The 20,500-nt window shown below is 39.2% G+C and overlaps 1 protein-coding gene across 5 annotated transcripts in view; it reads right to left on the reverse strand.

Annotated features, from left to right (window-relative positions):
• sh2b3 (SH2B adaptor protein 3) overlaps positions 1 to 20,500 on the reverse strand; it is a 193,847-nt gene that overhangs the window by 52,179 nt on the left and 121,168 nt on the right. For all 5 annotated transcript variants that reach the window (XM_088000013.1, XM_088000010.1, XM_088000012.1 and 2 more), the window contains exon 4: positions 13,701 to 13,792. In XM_088000013.1, coding sequence (XP_087856139.1) covers positions 13,701 to 13,792 — 92 coding nt within the window. The remainder of the gene's footprint in view (positions 1 to 13,700; positions 13,793 to 20,500) is intronic.

Genomic DNA, 20,500 nt, shown 5'->3' on the forward strand with positions numbered 1-20,500 from the left:
TTCTTCAGTTCTGAAGAATGAACACATACAAATTCAAAGAGGTACAGAAAATTTATCCATGATTTCCCTGATCAATATTTTTGCCTTAAATCAGCCCCATAGTAGATAACATGGTCATTATTGCATTTTCCTGTGGAAATTTGTTGGCAATGTTTCCTGCATGATAACACTTAAAACCCTTCTTGGTTATTAATTGGTCTGTTATCATGAAATATGCTGTATAAATTCAAACCTCTATTCATTTTTCCCTTCTCTCTTGAATAAGCTCTTAAAATGTGAATACACTTTGTTTTAAAGACTCAACTTTAAACTATTTCATTGAATGTTCAAAACATCCAAAGTACATAAACGAAAAGTGCTATGAATGTTGAAATGGAAAATGTTGGAGTAACTCAGTAAGTCTGTCTGTAACTGTAGAAAGAAACAGAGATAACAATTAAAGTCCAATATAACTCTTTTTCGCAACTCTAGAGATATCACACTTGAAACATTAACTCTGTTTCTCTCTCCACAGATACTATGAAACCACCTGCACTTCTCCAGTATTTTCTTGTATTTAATCCAAAATCTGTTTATTCGCTTTTGAATGTCTAGAACTAAATAATGCTAACAGCTGAAATTATAAACAACAGTTGTGTAGAATTGTTAAGGCAAGCTGTTCCAGTACAATTATAGATGGATATGCATCCAACAATGTGGAAAATTCCCCTGGTATGTCCGAGGGAGACACAGCATGAAGAATACAAACTGGCCAATTACCATTTTATCAGTCTGCTCTCAATCATTGACAGTGCTGTTACTCTTGCTCAGCAATAACATGCTCACTTTGGGTTCTGCAGGAGCCATACTCCAAATCTTATTGCATTTGTCCATACATGAAAAAAAAACACTGAATTCTGGAATTAAAATAAGAATGGTTGCCTTTGTCAAAGCAACATTTGATTGAGTATGACAACAAAGAGATCAAGTAAGATTGAGGTCAGGAGTTGGCAGGAAACTCCCCGTTGGGTAAATTCATACCTAGCAGAAAAGGAAATAGTCATAGTTATTGGTGGCCAGCCGTCTCAACACAAGAACTTGGCAGCAGCTCCTTGTGATTGATATTTTCTAACCAGCTTATCCAGAAATGTTAATGACATACCTCTGGAGCACGTAGGACTTGAACCTGGGCCTCATTGTACAACGGTAGGGACACTACCACTGTGCCACAAGAGCCCTCTAGCTGATCAGGATAATGTCGTATGCACAACCATTTCCAGCTGTTTTTAATGACCTTTTATCCAAAATAAGGTCAGAGGTAACATAATCCATTTGGACTTCAGCAAGGCTTTTGATAAGTTCGACCCAGGTCTTTGATAGTGAAGGTAAGAGCCCACAGGATCCAAAGAAATTTAGCTAATTGCATCCAGAATTGGCCAAGTGGGAAGAAACAGAGGGTGAGGGTTGTGTAATGATTGTAATGAGGTCAGCCAGGTGCACCTCAGAATGAATTCCCTGATTGGAGCTGTTACAGTGGCTCAGTGGTTAGCACTGCTGCCTCACAGTGCCAGGGACCCGTCTCAGGGACTGTATGTGTGGTGTTTGCACATTCTCTGTGTCTGCGTGGGTTTCGTCAAGGTGCTCCAGTTTCCTCTTACAATCCAAAGACATGCAGGATAGGTGAACAGGCCAAGCTAAATTGCCTGTAGTGTTCAGGGATGTTTAGGTTAGGTGCATTAATTGGGGTAAAATGTAGAGTAATAGGGTAGGGAATGGGTCTGGGTGGGTTACTCTTCAGAGCGTCGGTGTGGACTTTTGGGCCAAATGGCCTGTTTCCACACTATAGGGATTCTAATTTACTCTGGTCCAATCAGGGAGCCCTGACTGACTGATAAGAACAGAAGTGTCTATTTTGATTTAGTCCCTACCCTCCTTTCACTGTTTTGATCACACAGCACTGCCCTTTGATGTGAAAGGCAGTGTTTGTCACTGGCCACCCGGGTGTTTTCCTATCTTCCTGGTGGTGGAAATTGAATAAAAAATTCATGCACTTTGTGTCCTTCACTGTGTTTCACACCTGCGCACACACACCATGGGTGCTGGGGATAAAATAAGCACTACCGCACTTAGGTGGTAGTGTGGGGGTTTAAAAAAAAATAAACAAGAAATTCACTGTTAAAAACAAAAGAACAGAAGTGTCAGACATCCTGTTCACTCCGAGACCTGGCTCAGTGTCAAGGCCTCTCCATGTGTAAATAAAGGCTGATTTGGTGGCAGGATACTGGCCTCTGTGGAGTTATTTCAGGTTGAGGGTGTTTTTGTGACTGGAAGGCTGTGGCCAGCCAGTGTGGTTCTGCAGGAATTGGTGTTGAGACCCTTCAGTGATTTAGACTGGAGTGTTGAAGGGTTGATCTGTAAGCGCACAGATGATACAAAAAATGGTAGAGTGATAAATAGTGAGGAGGATAGTCTTAGGTTGCAGGAGGATACAGATGAGCTGGTCAGAGTTGCTGATCAGTGGTAAACTGAATTCCATCTGGATAAGTGGGAGGTGATATACTTGGGTAGGACAACCAAGGAAAGGGAATACATAAACAGTAGGACCATAGTTTGCACTGATCATCAGAGAGACCTTGGTGTGCATGTCCCGCAGACCTATAAAGGTAGCAAGACAGGAAGATACAGTGGTTAAATCGGCAGATGAACATCTGCTTTTATTTGTCGAGACACAGAGTTTAACATCAGGGAGATTATGCTTGGGGCGGCACAGTGACTCATGGTTAGCACCGCTGCCTCACAGCACCAGGGACCCGTGTTTGATTCTAGCCTCAGACGAGTGTCTGTGTGGAGTTTGCACATTCTCTCTGCGTGAGTTTCCTCTGGGCGCTCCAGTTTCCTCCCACAATCCAAAGATGTGCAGGCCAGATGAATTAGCCATGCTAAATTGCCTATAGTGTTCAGGAATCTGTAGGTTAGGCGCATTAGTCAGGGGTAAATGTAGGATAATAAGGCAGGGGAATGGGTCTCGGTGGGTTATTCTTCAGAGGGTCAGTGTGGACTTGTTGGCCGAAGGGCCCGTTTCCACACTGTAGGGATTCTATGAAAAGTGTATCAAACATTGGTTAGGCCACATCTACAGTATTGTGTGCAGTTCTGGAATTCACATTATAGAAGGAATATGATTACGCTGGGGAGGGTGCAGAGGAGATTTACCAGAATGTTGTCTACATTGGAGAGTTTCAGTTACGAATAGAGGTTGTTTTCTTAAGAGCAGAGAAAATTGATCAGTGACATTATTGAGACGTATAAACATTTGAGGGTATAGATCGGGTAGACAGAAGGAACATTTTCCCATTGGTAGAGGGATCAGTGACCAGGTGGCATAGATTCAAGATGAGGGAATGTGACGACAGTATATTTTTCACCCAGACGGTGGTGGGAATTTGAAACTCTCTGCTTGTATTGTTTGGTCAAGGCAGAAACCCTCATAACATTTCAAGTATTTAGATGTGCACTTGCAATGCCAAGGTGTGCAAGGCTATGGGCCAGGGGCTGGTAAATTGGATTGGAGTAGTTGGGTGCTTGTTATGATTAGTGCAAACTCGATGGGCAGAAAGGCCCTTTTCTGTGCTGTAGACCTCTATAATACTGGTTTCTCAACAGTAGCCATGGGCTCCTATCTTATCAAGTAGCCTTATGTGTAGTCTCTTATTGAATACCTTTTGAAAATCAAAATATATTAAGTCTACTGCTCACCTTTTATCTATCCTGCTTGGCACTCCCTCAAAAGAAATTAAACAAAATAGTCAGGCATGATTTTCCCTTCATGAAGCCAACTTACTCTGGACAATTATATTATGTATTTCTGACTGCTGCATTACTACATCTAATACTCTAATATTCTCCCAATGATAGATGTTAATCCAACTGGCCTACAGTTCCCTAATTGTTTTGTCTCCCTTTCTTGGTGAGTAAGTGTTACATTGGCATTTTTGGGGGTTTTCTAGTTTAAGGATTTTAAAAGGTTTCTAACATCACAATTAAAAGAACATTTCAAAAAAAATGTCAATATGCTCAGAATCTCTCCATGGATCTGATGGGTGAAGAGGCTTTGCCTTCTGGTAACTTCTTGATTGATAGAGTGGACAATGATGGGACCCTTATGTCTCAACCTCAACACGTAGGCTTCTACTAATGTTGATCTGCCAAGAACTGTGGTGAAGGAGAACTGGTGACAGAGACAAGGCTAAGAACATGAAGCCCCTGCACAAGAACGTGCACACAAGTGACAGATGCACAAATGCTGTCGGACATCTGTGTTAGGATCGAGACATCTTTGAGGAGCATCATTCGTGAGCAGCAAGTTCTCTTCAGTATACCTTCTGCTTATCCCAAATGGGGAACAGCCCAGAAAAGCTGATCCACAAATAAGATGTCCCTCACTTTCTCATAATCAGGAAGCCTCATTCTGCAGGATTACAATCTGTGTGGTCAAAGAAACAAAACTAATTTTTGCAATTTGTAATTTTAAAACATTCACCAATGATATCAAAAGTGACCATTCAGAAAAGGCAGCAATCATATCTCACGAAACATCAATAATCTGAATTGACATAATTGTTCCCTGTGGGATCTGACTTCCAGTGAGGGCTAGCTGAATGAATAAGCAGGTGCATACACCGTTCACTGGAAAAGAAAGATTGACAGTGATTCTCCTGCCAACAGGAGTTGATTTTGTAACCTGGAATTGAATGCTAAGTGTATTTCAAGAATGAAAAACTGTAACCAACATACTCTGCTTGCTCTACTAGGGCAGTTTGCATGGATTGTTTCTATTAACCAATGAGAAAAGTAGTCTGTATTTTAGTAATAATGTTATCTAGACAATAGTTCTGAGTAATTCCCCAGATAAACATTTGAAATTTACCTATGTTGTCCAATTGTTTCTAAACTTTTGGAGCTGCCCCTTTCAATTTTGCTATCCCCTAGCTTTTTTTATTTGCAATTCTAACCACTTGTAATTCCATGTCATTTATATAAATTTGAAATAGTCCCACCACCTACAAAACCTGAAGTATCACAATCCATCCTTCTTTCACAATAACATAATTTTTCTGATTAGTATTCATTTCCTAGTTACTGAGTTGCTTATCCATTCCTGTTACTTATGCTTCATTATAATTTTGTATCAAATTAATACATTTTTGTGAAATTTTAATCAAATTATTTTTTATAAGTCAAAGTACAACACATGAGTCAAAGTACAACACACGATGCAGTTTCATACAATTCACTTAGGTTGCCATTTCTTAAAAGGAGTCAAGATTAGGCAGAGTTTTCTCCTTCTGTCTGAATCCAAGTCAACTGTTTTTATCAGATTGTTATTGTATAGATAATTCTTACTTTTACTTCTGATAATAAATTCAATCATTTTACATGTATTGGCAGGATGATTAATGAAGAAATAGGAACAGTAGGTCATTTGCCCTTAAGTCTGCGCTGCCAATCAATGAAATCACGGTTGATGTTCCATTTCTTTGCCATTTTCCCACACTACCCCATATCCCTTGATATCAGGTAGTTGGCCATTAGCTTCTGCTTGTATACCTTTTCTGAATATAGATAATGTATTCACTAACCCTCACCACACAACAAATTGTATTATGGCAAAAGACTATTATTAGTCCTTAGTTGGAATATTATGCTCAGGTTTGGATTCATCACACGGTAGTTAATATTGAGATTTTGAAAGGGTGTAGAATAGGCCAAAGCTCACTACCTATTAGTTGCTAAGATAAGCCAAAAGAGTTGGAACTCATCATCACAGCATTATAGTCTTAGGATGGATACGATGGAGATGCACAATGTGATGATTCTGTTTGAGCTGTCAAGCCTCACTGGGACATCAGTGTGCTGAAAATCAAGCCACTCTATTTCTGGAGTCATCATAATATTTGAAATGTTTTAACAAAGTCCCCAACTTATCTGACTGACTGATTAGACTCAGATTAACAGAAAACATGGGAGAAAACAGTTGGTTTTCTTTGGCTTCAAGTTTTGTATTGGAGAGAGAGAAAGACACACACTATCTGACCTTTTAACAGTCTGAAGGCTTTGCCAGCATCATTTGTATGCACAAGCTCTTCAACTATCCAATAGCTAATCAGATAATCAGCTAATCAGATTGTGGACATAGATACCACTATTATGCGTGGGAACACCTCCCACCTTGTACATGGCAGGTACTCATGTGACTCAGCCAACATTGTCTATCTTACACATTGCAGGCAAGGGTGCCCGGAGGTATGTTACATTGGGGAAACCGAGCAAAGGCTATGACAACGGATGAATGGGCACCGCACAACAATCAACAGACAGGAGGGTTCCCTCCCAGTTGGGGAACACTTCAGTGGTCCAGGACATTCAGCCTCGGACCTTCGGGTGACCATCCTCCAAGGTGGACTTCGGGAAAGGCAGAAGAGGAAAGTGGCCGAGCAGAGGCTGATAGGTAAATTCGGTACCCATAGGGAGGGCCTCAACTGGGACCTAGGGTTCATGTCACATTACAGATGATCACCATTGCACTACACACACACACACACTCTCACATACACATGGACACAGGTACACACAGACGCGCGCACAGACACCCACACACACCCTTATAGACACCCACATTTCCACACTCACACATGCACCCCCTCACAGACTTAAGACACTCTGCACTCACCCCACACACACACACACACACACAGATGGACAAAGATGCACATGCACACATATATTTTGTGTGGTGAATTTGTACTTGCAGAGTTACATTGCACTTTGCTCAAAAACTGCATACATTCATGTAGAACTCTGAGCTCAAAAACTGCATGATTTTATGTAAAACTCTGTTATCTCACTTTTTAGATTAGAATCAATCTAAACATCATGGCAGAGACAGAGAACACAGGGGGTTAACACCTTCAATATATTGTCTAGCTATCACCATTGTTAACAGCTAACCCGAGAGTGCAACTTTAAAAACAAGGGTTTTGTGATTTACACATGAAAGAAGTGAAACTATCACTGTATTCTAACAGATGAAAGGCTTAACAGACAATCAATTTTTCAATGTATAATTTCAGTTACATCACACTGCAAATTTTTGCTATAATTTCTGTGTTACGATCGAGCCCTCCACAATCACCCGATGAAGGAGCGTCGCTCCGAAAGCTAGTTTGCTTCCAATTAAACCTGTTGGACTATAACCTGGTGTTGTGTGATTTTTAACGCTAATCAGATAGTTATTGTCAGGCTAATGGCCTGTCATCCACAACTGGTCACAACTCCACATACCAATTAGTGACCCTTCGCTGGCCGAATATCACTTTGTTTACACTCACTGGAGCTGTGCTATCTGCTCTTACACTTCCACTCTTACAAAGTTAACAATGTAATGAGTTAAATTAAATGAGTTTCGGTAACATGCTTTTGAAAAGTAAGCAATTCCTTCCTCGGTTCTTCATTGTAAGACAGTCCTCTTCCCAGTTCAGCCCACATCAAAAATAAAGTAAAATGAAACGATGTTGATCTTTATAGCTGATTGGACCTTGTGCCTGAATTTATATGTGCTCTGTGCCCCATCCCTCTGCAAAATAAGTTTAAACCATCCTCAACAGCAGTATCAAGCCTCCCAGCAAGGACACTGGACCCATTTTGGTTCAAGTGGAACCTGTTCAGCTTGTTCAGGTCCCACCTACCCCAGAAGCAGCCCCAGTGATCCAAAAATCTAAAAGCCTCCTTCCTAAACCATCCTTTTAGCTTTATGTTATAGAGTCATAGAGATGTACAGCATGGAAACAGACCCTTCGGACCAACTCGTGCATGCCAACCAGATATCCCAACCCAATCTCGTCCCACCTGCCAGCATTTGGCCCAAATCCCTCCAAACCCTTCCTATTCATATACCCATCCAGATGCCTCTTAAATGTTGCAATTGTACCAGCCTCCACCACTTTCTCTGGCAGCTCATTCCATACGCGTACCATCCTCAGTGAAAAAGTTGCCCCGTAGGTCTCTTTTATATCTTTTCCCCTCTCACCCTAAACCTATGCCCCCTAGTTCTGGACTCCACCACCCCAGGGAAAAGACTTTGTCTATTTATCCTATCAATTCCCTTTATGATTTTATAAATCTCTATAAGTCACCTCTCAGCCTCCGACGCTCCAGGGAAAACAGCCCCAGCCTATTCAACTTCTCCCTATAGCGCAAATCCTCCAACCTTGGAAGCATCCTTGTAAATCTTTCATGAACCCTTCCAAGTTTCACAACATCTTTCCAATAGGAAGGAGACCAGAATTGCATGCAATATTCCAACAGTGGCCTAACCAATGTCCTGAACAGCCACAACTTGACCTCCCAAACTCCTGTACTCAATACTCTGACCAATAAAAGAAAGCATACCAAACATCTTCTTCACCATCCTATCTACCTGCGACTCTACTTTCAAGGAGCTATGAACCTGCACTCCAAGGTCTCTTTGTTTAGCAACACTCCCTTGGACCTTACCATTAAGTGTATAAGTCCTGCTAAGATTTGCTTTTCCAAAATGCAGCACACTTATCTAAATTAAACTCCATCTGCCACTTCTTAGCTCATTGGCCCATCTGATCAAGATCCCATTGTAATCTGAGGTAACCGTTTTCGCTGTCCACTACACTTCCAATTTTGGTGTTCATCTGTCCTATCTTCCTGTCCTTATACTCAAGTAACATATGGCACTGGAAGTGCTAGAAATTAGTGTCTTAGTAGTCTTCCTCTTCAATCTGTGATCCACCTCTCTCAATCCCTGTTGCAGAACGTCATTTTGTTTTACCCATGTCATTGAAACCGACATCTACCATGACTACTGACTGGTTCATTCTCTCTCTGCAGAATGTCCTGCAGCCATTCTGAGACATTCCTGACCATGGCACCAGGGAGGTAACATACTATTCGAGAGTTTCATTTGCTGCCACAGAACTGCCTATCAGTTCCCCTTACAATTGAGTACCCTATCACCAAAGCCAACCCAGACTTTTGCCTCACTTGCTGTACAGGTAGTTCTTCTATAACACGATGATTGCTTTCTTGTGTGACCCTGCATAATATAAAAATTGTATAATAAAATGTAGCACTTAGTGTTGGTGAAGCAATCACGTTTTAGCCAACACATGTTTAAAAGTTTGCGCTTTAGAAACAGCGTCCCCTATTCGTCAATCGCATTATAGCAATTTGCATTGATGAAATGAACATTATAGCAGAATTACCTGTACAGAAAAGCCAACCATTGTGCCACAAACATGGCTGTTGTTGCTTTCCCAAGAGGACCCTCCACCAAAAGTACACAACAAGGTATATCAAGGTATATTGAGAAAGGATAGTTACGGGGACTCCTGCACTGCTTCCCCACACTTACTAGTCCTCCAGGTGGGCCACCCAATGCTTTTCTGCCCGTGTAGCCCTTACTAGTCATGTGACCAGCTCACTAAATGTGCTACTCATAATAGCCTCAGCATCATGGATGCTAGATAGTGAGTGTTTCCACAGCTCCAGGCACTCCATGCAGCTGCAGCTGCAGCTGAACACTCTTCCTACATACATGGTCACCATGATCACTGAAAGGGTTACAAAATTATAACAGGCATAGCCAGATTTTATCGTGAGAATCTTTTCCCCACGGCAGACACGTCCAAGCTTAAACATGCTTAAGTTTAAAGGCAAGGAGTAAGTGGTTTAGAGAAGATGGGAGATAAAAAATAAATTCAGCCAGAGGGTGGTAGAAATATGGAACTTGCTGCCTGACAGAGTGGTGGAAACAAGTACTCTTGCAACATTTAAGAAGCATCTGGATGAGTAGTTAAAATGTTGTGGCATAGTAGATTAGATTAGATTCAATACAGTGTGGAAACAGGCCCTTCGGCCCAACCAGTCCACACCGCTCCTCTGAAGAGTAACCTACCCAGACTAATTGACCTGACACTATGGGCAATTTCGCACGGCCAATCCACCTGACCTGCACATCTTTGGACTGTGGGAGGAAACCGGAACACCTGGAAGAAACCCACGCAGACACGGGGAGACAGTTACCCGAGGCTGGGATTGAACCTGGGACCCTGGTGCTGTGAGGCAGAAGTGCTAACCACTGAGCCACCGTGCTGCCCCACGGTGGTTATGGACCAATTGCAGACAAATGAGATTAACGTATTTTGATATTGTTGGCTGGCATAGACATAGTGGGCTGAAGAGCCTGTTTCTATGATATATGACTATGACAATTTTTCACTGTCACAATGCTCCAGAAATCTCCTAATGCACACACCAGTCTAAAAGCATTACTGATGTGCAGTCACTTGGATTCAGCTGTGATTATAACAGCATGAAGCAAATATACTGCATGATCCTTAAACTGGGGAACTGATTTCCCTTAAGTCATTCAACATTATAAGAAACCATTTTGCCCTAAATAGAAAACATGATTCACAATGACCACTTCCTGCAAGGCCTGTCCAGTGAATCATTCCAGTACAAGTGAACATTTTTATGCATGAACTCAGCAAGGATTTTAACCAATACCACTACAAAGCTCAATCTCTGAATGAATACCCAAATAAAAAAAAAGGAACCACACGGTAGTTAGCAAGAGCAGAAGGAAAGTTGATTTCTCTTACCCAAGCAAAGTAATGCTGTGACTGTTTGTTTGTTTGTAATCCTCCCACCACCACCTTGTGCATGAGATTACAAACTCAGCACAGACCAGGGATGAAACCAGTGATAATTATTTTTGGTTAACCTGTTTGGACAGATTATGATGCATCTCCATGGTATGTGGAGACTTGAACCTGGACCTTCTGGTCCAGAGGTAGGAATAGTACCACTGTGTTACAAAGCCCTCATGATAATGCAGAGCTGGTAACATGTTTTATAAATACATTCCTGACTGGGCATAAACCATTTGGTCATGGTCCTTATCACCTCCTGATCTTAACAGGCCTAATTTCAGGAAATCAAAATCAAGAAAAGTTGCATCAACTCCTTGATCTGCCTGTCCCCAACACTAACACAATCAAATCATGAAACTTAGACGTGTCTAAGCACAATGTAATCAAACCTGCACCAAGTCCATAATACATATAAATTCTGAAAATTAAATAGTAAAATGACAGACTTCAATTACTAGAGGGTGTGTTCATTCTTTTCAATGAAACACTACTTTCAGTTTCAGTGCAAAAATTTAGAGTAACACAGAGAAGATCCAAAGGATATCTCTTTTACATTTACATCTTAAAGAATATGTAAAATTCTTGTGAAAGCATTAGAAAGAAAAGCAGGAATAGACCATATGCCTCTTCAATAAAATCGTGGCTTATTATTCTCCACTGTCCCATCCCTAATCTTTATCCTCTATTGCTGAAATTCTTTCAATAGTTCTCAATCTGTCCAAGTTTTGATAAACAGTAAACTCAACAACTCAACCACTCCCACCAAACTATGATTTTGATAATCGGGAGACTCGATTACTTACCTAAATTTACAGGTCAAATTAAGCCAATGGACAATTGAGAAGAAGAATGCAAAATCAGTTCCCCAAAGGGTTAATAATGGGTAAAAGTACTGGACAATAAACATCAGAAAGCTGCAAGTTTACTTTTCAGATACCTGATTTAAGCTCAGTCCTACCAGATGGCAGACATTAGGTAAGAACAGAATCAGTTCAGCTGCAATCAAACTCTATCACAACCAAATAGCTGATGGGAACTTTTCTTCATCTTGACTCAAAGAATTGCCATGGGTCAGAAAGTCACTGCCTTCAGAGAAAACAGACCAAAGTAAGTCAATCCATTGCAGCTCTATTTGTAGGTGCATAGAGCATTTGACCCACTTTTATGTATTGTCTTCAGATTCTATTGCAACACAATGTCGAGTTTTCTGCTAGTCTGAGAATACAATCTCTCTTTCCCAGTATCTTCATCTCTGCTAAAATGGTGATACTGCAAGCTTAGTTTTTGTGAGAGATTTCACAGAATTTAAGTGATTACAACTGCCCAGTTTCTTGAAAATTGAATAGATGAAAGGTGCAACTCCAAATGTTCGTCACATAACAAATTTTGTGGTTATAATTTTTATCACTGAGTAATGCTGTGGTTTCCCAACTTGCTGGCCTACATGATCTCTTTTCAAAGCTCTTAAAATAGTTTCATATTGGGTCTCCTTTATAGCTGGTAGATCAAAAGGTGAAGCGAGCTTTGCTCATTTTAGGGCTGCAGAATACATAAAACAGTATTGTTATCAAATGATACACTCAGGAAAGCACTGGAATAGTTGAGACTGAAGGTGGCAAAGGCATGGATGAGAATTTCAGCGAAAGAACGGAGGAAGAACTGGAGTCAGGTGAGGTTAGAAACATTGCCACATGGCGATCTTGATGCCAACCCAAGTTTGGTCACCCCTTTCATAGGTCTATTTCACCTTTATTAATTTGCAATATTATCTAAATACCACGCACACATTTCAGAGCTGATCCAGAGCCTATCTCACTTAAATATATTTATTTTTATTTTAACAAACCAAAACAATCTTGTTGAAATACAAAACACTCTATCCAATGTATCTATTCACCATGTGATGTGATGACTATCAACATCCTTTTAAAGAAGTGAAAGTCATGTTGTAACACAGCAGTGTACAGCAACTAACATACAATAGATTTGATTTACAAAACAGTTGCCCTGTTTTACAAAACTGCCAATACTTAGTACAAGGAAAAGGTTGCTGCTGGTTTAATAGAGAAATAACTCAATTTTTAATGAAAATGTTCTTATTTCTCTCATCTTATGGCCTTCGATGGGATGCTACATAAATATAATTTCTTCTTTTTCTTATACCAAATACATTTCAACAAACTGCAGATTGTACTATTTCCAGTTCTGAGGCCAAGGATGTTCCAAAGAGGGAAGTCAGAATAAATACTTTATTTTTTTTTAAAAAGTGGTGACCTGAATATAATGAGATAACAAAACATAAAGTTCAGATCCTGCTTTGTATATGCAAATTTCTTTTACACAAATCCACATGATAATTCATTTAACTCACATCAACTCACTCATCATCTTATTATTACAATGTCTGATTGAGTTACCAATTTACAAGAAAACATTTTCACACTCCTGTGCGATGTGATAGAACAGATGTTGAATCAGAGAGCTGGTTGAAGCACCAAGAAAGTAGTGAGGGCTCAAGACAGTATATTAATTAAGCTCTTCAGAAGAGACTTAATGTCATATTAATGAGAAGAATGAAGGCGAAAAAGTAAAAGAAAAATGGAAGAACTGCAGATGCTGGAAATCTGAAACAAAAACAGAAATTGCTGGAAAATCTCAGCAGGTCTGGCATCAACTATGAAAAGAAATCAGAGTTAATGTTTCAGAACTTCAGTCCACAAGAAGGGTCACTAGGCCCAAAATGTTAACTCTGATTTCTCTCTACAGATGCTGGCAGACCTGCTGAGATTTTCCAGCAATTTCTGTTTGTCTTTGAAGAAGTAACTTATAGAATAGAATATTCCAGATACCAGAAATCTGACTTTGAATATTTATTTCTGTGTAATTGTGCAATTGTAACGATGGTACCAGGATGCACAGTAAATGGACTTTGAGCATTCACATGTTGAAAGGAAAGCAAAAAAAACTGAGTCTTACCATGCGTTTATACATTCTCTAATATCTGTTGTCCATAAATTCAACTGCTGATCATTGCTAGCTTCAAAAATAACTTCTAAGAAGCTGTTGACCTAGTTCAAGGGAAAAGAAGAGAAATGTCAAGATTCAGCAAACAGCTTCAACAAAAGATCAAAAATCTAATCTTGCTTCCTTCAGACTCCACGCTGCAATTCACCTCAAAGTCACTTCTGTGCCTTTTCTAAAGAATTAATGTTTTTATAGAATTACTTTTTTAGATAAATGATTTGCTTAACTTGTAGGGTTTCACAACTTGGCTTCTTTCCAAATTTTCATGACAGGTCTATTTTATTGTCATTAAATTATTGCTAAAATTTATTTTTCCAACAATGAAAGAAACTCAAGCAGATAACCAAGTCTACATAATACAATGAGAAGCAGAAACATATACATGATCTCAAGACTAATTATTCAGGCTGCCCTATGGCATGTACCTTTCCCCAATTAAAAGGGCAAGCAGATAACTTGCTCCAAGGTCTCTGTCAATGCTACCCTGTCACAAGCTACTGCAAACTGCAGCGTAACAAATCAGAGTGCTGTCTTCATCTACTTTTCTTTAACATAGTAGTAAATCACCTGATCTTCCCATCACCTTTCCTGGATTGCACAAATAATCCCTTACAGAAAAACTGTGAATGCAAGCCTACGTCCTACCAATCCTATTTGATAGTATATCAGTATATCAAAGCATATGTATGAATCACAAATGAGAAGAAAATGGTGTTTGACTGTGTTAATCATTTGAATATTTGTGACAGTTATTGACTGAAGAAGCTAGATGCATTTAGCACAGAAATAGGAAGTTACCACTAGTTCTGAAAGTAAATCACTTAAACATTTGTTAAATTCCATTTACAAAATTATTGTATTTTGGTTTGTCAATTATTAGATTTGTTTTAATTTTTTCATGTGCGCACTGCTAGGAAACCGGCATATTGTTCATTCCTAATTGCGTTTGAAAAGGTAATGGTGAATCACCTTCTTGAAATGTTGGCATCCATTTGGTATAGATACATCCACTGTACTATTAAAAAGTGAGTTCCAGGATTTTGACCCAGCAACAGTGAAGGTAAAGATATAGTTCCAAGTTAAGATGGTGTGACTTGTACATAGGTGAATAAGTTGGACATGGGATTGCAAACTACAAGCGCGTTTAGGGGTACTCTGTATGTTTGTGTGAATTTTGAACCATTTGTTATTGGTGGTGTTACAGTCTTAGACTATGAATTTGTTTAATTAGTTTAGTGTTTGTCAATATACAGTCCTACTGTTTTAATCATTTGAAAGTCTCAACTTTTTGGGTACATATTTAGTAATGTGATTTAAAGCTGAATGGGATTTTGTAGGAACAGTATAAATGTGGATGTTAATACAGGTCGTTCTTCTATAATGTGATGGTTGTGTTCTTGTGCAACTCCACATTATAGAAAAATCATGCTATAGAAACAGTGCTGAAAGTGTTGGTGATGTAATCGCATTACAGCAACACACATTTTAAAAGTTTGAGCTTTAAAAACAGTGTCCCCAATTCGGAAATTGCATTACAGCGAATTCACGTTAACAAAACACACGTTATTGCAGAACAACCTGTAGGTCTGTTGAAGAACTGTTGAGCAAAGGGATACTATCTTGTAAGCTGAAGTCAGGTTTCAGAGTTGCTGGTTGAACAGAACCTAAAATCCTGAATGGCAACTAGCCAACAACCATACTGGTGGCATTGAAGGAAACAAATGTTTTCAATTTTTGGCTTTTGAGAGCTCCACTGTGATTTGGTTGCGCTAATGTGACTGTGTTAGGTTAACTATTTGTGTTTGTTTGTGGTTTTGTGGTTGTGCACTTTTTAGTATACTTTTCTGCATGCATGCACTTGTGATTGTTTTCATTCTTTGTCCTACGTTAATTATTAGGAATTTGCTAGTTTGAAAAGTTTGTTATTTTTTCTCAGGCATTTGAGCTGAAAGTCTTCAGCAAGGCCCAAGACCGAAAAGTGGAACTTTTAGGCTGTATCAAACAAACACGAGCAGGGCATCATTCTTGGAGCAGGTTGGACCTGAAGCTGAGAAAATAGGTCAACAACGTTTTTTTCTTTTTTTTCCAGCAGCAGGGAAACCATTTGTCAAGACATGGATTGTATATGTTTTCTCAAAATTAATTTGTAACATTAAACCCCATCTTAATCAGCGATTTTCAGTCTTCAAGACCGCAAGCATACCACCTCACGGTGAACTGTGCAGCAACAGCACCACCTAATGGCTTTCTGTCACAGCATGACATGCAAATGTTGACAGTGGTTTGTCCCTTTACAAACCGTCAACGTAAAAAACATAACTCAAAATTTGCAGTATGAAGTGAGATCTTTGCACAATACTTTATATTGCAAATATAAATATATTCAAATCTAATTGAAATCTTCAAGGTATTAACGGTAAATTCAAAAGATAACGCAACTATTTCTATTGGTTGGGGATTCTAGAGCTAGGGGTGTAATCTGAGTATTACAGCCAGAGAGATGTTAGGAGGTTCTCCTACACCCAAAAGGTGATTAATGTTTATAACGCTCGTCCACAAATGGCAGTGGATGAATGGTCAGTTGTTAAATTTAAATCTGAGATAGAGATATTATTCTGTCACACAAAGGTATTCAGAGAAATGGGCTACGGCATATATAAGAAGAGAGGTCACAGATCAGCCATGATCTCCTTGGATGGTGGAACACACTTGAGGCTGTATTGCCCTACTCCTGTTCCTAAATTACTTGATATTCCAAGAGTCTGTGAATAATAAGTCGAAACTATGTGAAGCCAAACCAAGTAGGTCTATTTAGGTCACTAGTAAATTTGTTACCATTTCATCCAAACCCATTACCTCTGACCCTTGAAGTTCTGCAATTTGGTCATGATGTCACAGCTTCTCAAGTGAAGTCTTAGTGTGCGTGATACAATTACTACCTGTGTAATGCATATTAAATATATCCAGAAGTTTGGTCCATTACAGGTTATTAGCTAGGTTAATAAATGTTTGATATGAATGATAAGATTCATGAAGTACAATGGCAGAGTACAATTAGAATTTGGTACTGTCTGCCCTTTGGTACTTTGTCCACTTAAGTCCAGCTGACAAATATTGGGACATTGTTCAATTATTAGGGAGAGAGTAGAATCAAAGCTGACCTTTCTTCGCCTGACGTATATGACTGATTTTTCTCTTCTCTGGCCAAGTTCGCAATAACAGATGACTATTTTGCTTCTGTCTGCGCTGAGGCCAGGTAATTCAATACAGACTGGGAATCAAGTTTTGCACATTCAGGCCTGAATGGCTCAGTACCACACAACAGAGCACATTAGAGTACTGCTGACATTCAAAAATGCAGGGTTGATGATTTTTTTTAAGACTAGAAATGGTGAATTAATAGATATGAGGAACAATTTGGGAAAAAAATAACTGAGGACATGTATGCTGGAATCAATAAGATAAAGGAAAATGGCTTTGTCTGTTGGATCTCGATATCATCCCAATGGGATGTTTTTCATGACTTTTGTTTCAGTTAGAAAAAGAACTGACGAAATGGGGCAGTTACCTAAGGAATTCATAAATAACATGATAATTATTCCTCAAAATTACTTGTAATAAGTGTCCTAGCCTGTGCTGAACATCTGGCCTCCAAACCTCAAGGTACTGTATTTAAATCCACCTGGAATCAAATTGGGCAAATTGTTCTCCCATTTTAGAATGTAGAAAAGAATATCAAAAAGGGTGTTTCTAACAGCATGAGCATTGAAGTATGTACATGATGGGATTAGGCTGAACATGTAATTGGACCAAGAGAAAGTCAACATCATCGAAGCTGTTTTTGGAAAACACTGTCATTCCAGCCGAGTCTAACTGTGTATCAGAATGATATATTGGAAACTGACATTTGTAGCATTCAACCAGGAGGGAATCAATGCCTTCAGAAGGGCAAGCTCGCAGAAAGGAAGAAAAGATAAAAGCCCTAAATTTTTAATTTCAACTTCAATTTCAACTATATTTTTCAAATGAGAAGCAGGAATAGTGCTACCATCTCCCACCTGGAGATTTTTCAAGAAATAACAAAGTTGAAGGAGGTAACACTGTTGATTTGGTACACATAGACTTTCAAAGGTTTTCAATATAATGGCAAACAACAAATAAGTAAAATGTTTTGGTTCATGTAATAGAAGGCAGAGTAGCAACATGGATACAAAATTGCCTAAGTGATAGGTAACAGAATCAAAACAGAAAATCACCAATGGATTTTTTTTCGACTGAAGGATGGTTAGCACTGGAGTCCTCCAGGAGTTAGTATTGAGATGCTTGCTTTCTCAGATACATATCAATGACATGTAACTTGGTGTGCAGAAGATAATTTCAAAGTTTGTGGATGATTTGAAACTTGGAAAATCAGTAAAAATGTGTGGAGGACAGACTAGAACTTTAAAAGGACACCGACAAGTTGAAGTTGACAGATAAGTGGCAGATGAAGTTCCATGCAGAGAGGTGTAAGCTGATGCATTTCATAGGAAGAATGTGGGCAGACAATGTAAAGAGTACAAACCTAAAGGGGATGCAGAAGAAGGGCCAGTGTGCATATATGTACAAATCACTGAAGGTGACAGGATGAGTGGAGAGAGCATTTCAGACAATATCCTGGATGCCAAACTATAAGAAAGATTTGAATGCATTGCAGTTCATGTGGAAGAGATGTTAAAGACTGGTTCCAGGATGAAAAAATTCAGTCACAAGGACAGATTGGAATGATTGGTACAGATCTTCTTGGAGAGAAGTCAGTGAGGAGATCCAAAAGAAGTTTTAAAAAATCATTGGAGTTGGATATAGTAATTGGGGACAAGTTGTTTCCATTCGCTAAAGATTTAAGAATGAAAAGCACAAATATAAAGTGATCTTCAAAGGAACAAAATGAGATATGAGAAAAAACTTTTTCACAATACAAGTGGTTTGAGCCTGGAACGTACCGCCTGCAAGTGTGGTACAGGCAGCATCAACTGAGGCATTCAAAAGAGCTTTAGCTTATTATTTAAACCGAAACATATGAAAGGGTTTGGGGAAAGGACAAGGAATTACACTAAGCTATAACATTCATTTGGACAGCCAATGCGCACTCGATGGACCTAATAGCCTCTTTCTGCTCGGTAACACTTCTATGATTTCTCATTTATGCCAAGAGTTTCTTTTTTACATATTTCCCAATGCTGCTTTTGAGTTCTTACCATTCTTAGAAGAACATTCCTGCAGAGAACAAAACACCATTCAATTCTATCATATGCAATGTATCCATTGACCCCTCCAGGGGTCAAGCAAAAACTAAACACATAATTGGATAAATTTTCCATGATTTAACTGCAACATTACACTTCACATTATTGAAGTAGGTTATTTGAATTCCTCCTTCAACTTGCATTAAAGACACAAAGTCATCAACAGGTATTGTAAACGGCAAGCCGAAAGGAAGTACCATCTTTAGAGAGGGCCAAGCTTCTGAAGCAAGAGATGAAGGCCTCTGCAATTGTTGAATATACACAAAACTAACCAACAGCTGCAAAGCTTGCACATTGAAGGAAGATAAACTTGTTCATCAGACAAGCCTGAAATTCTGAATGAAATCCTGCACAAAGGACCTCAAGGCGTGCATTATAACTGTCCAATATATAACTGAAGGTAGAAAGAATTTTGGTTTGCTGTACTCTTCCAGAAATGTGATGCTGGAGCCAGCGAATTAACTTCAATAAAAAAAATACACGTCACAAAAATGTCATAAAAAGTGGATTCCAGATTGGTGAGGTGTGTTGAAACAGAAACATCTGTAACTCACTGACAATAGATAATGATGAAAGTGTTTCACAAGTTAAAGTATCGAGATAAACCAATACCATCAGCACAGTAACTTTATTGTTTGACAGACATCATCAGGAACAGTTTGCACCATTCAGAACACTGCTCATAATGCATCTTAAATAATACACAACATAGGTTATTACTGAGCACCTTATTACAACAGCAGCAAATGGTGCTCATAGCAACAAAGAATTCAATGCTGCACAACTAGTGTAATTCCACAACACAAAAATGTCCTCAAGGCACATTGACATTACCTAAGCTACACCCATTTACACCAACTCTTAATAGATTTTCTGGTCACACAATATCCCTTCCTAGTTCACATTAGTCGATATTGCAATTTCTTCTTTTAAGCTTATCCCTCTCTCCTTTAAATTGACTGTCCTAACCATCTATTCAAAAATACCAGCCCCTGACCCCACTCTCATTTCAAGTTACTAACCCATCCCGACCCTTCATTTCCTTTCCAAAGCACTTGAAAGTGCTGTCATCTCATCTCCAAAATCTGAAAGCATGTCATTAATTTTTATATGGATACTGAAGATACCCAAGTACCACCTCCCTTTATTCCTGTGCTGTTGCTAAATTATCAGAGAGCTAATTCAACATCAGATATTTGAATATCAGAAATTGCCTCCAATTAAATATCAGGAAGAATGAAACTACTTTTCAGTCCCTGCTACAACCTCTCTTCCTAGCTACTGACTCCAGCTGTCTCCCTAGCAACCACCTGAGATATAACCAGTTTGTTTGCAACCTTGTTGAAACATTTGCCACAAGGTTGAGCTTCCAGCTTCATATCTGTGCTGCCCATACGATCAACTTTGTCTGTCTCAGTTAATCACCTGCTGAAACCCTCATTTAGCTTCGCTATTTTTAGTCTCAAC

Source organism: Chiloscyllium plagiosum, unplaced genomic scaffold, assembly GCF_037043375.1.
Source record: "Chiloscyllium plagiosum isolate Xiang-an unplaced genomic scaffold, Cpla_swu_hap1 HiC_scaffold_24, whole genome shotgun sequence".
Lineage (NCBI taxonomy): Eukaryota > Metazoa > Chordata > Chondrichthyes > Orectolobiformes > Hemiscylliidae > Chiloscyllium > Chiloscyllium plagiosum.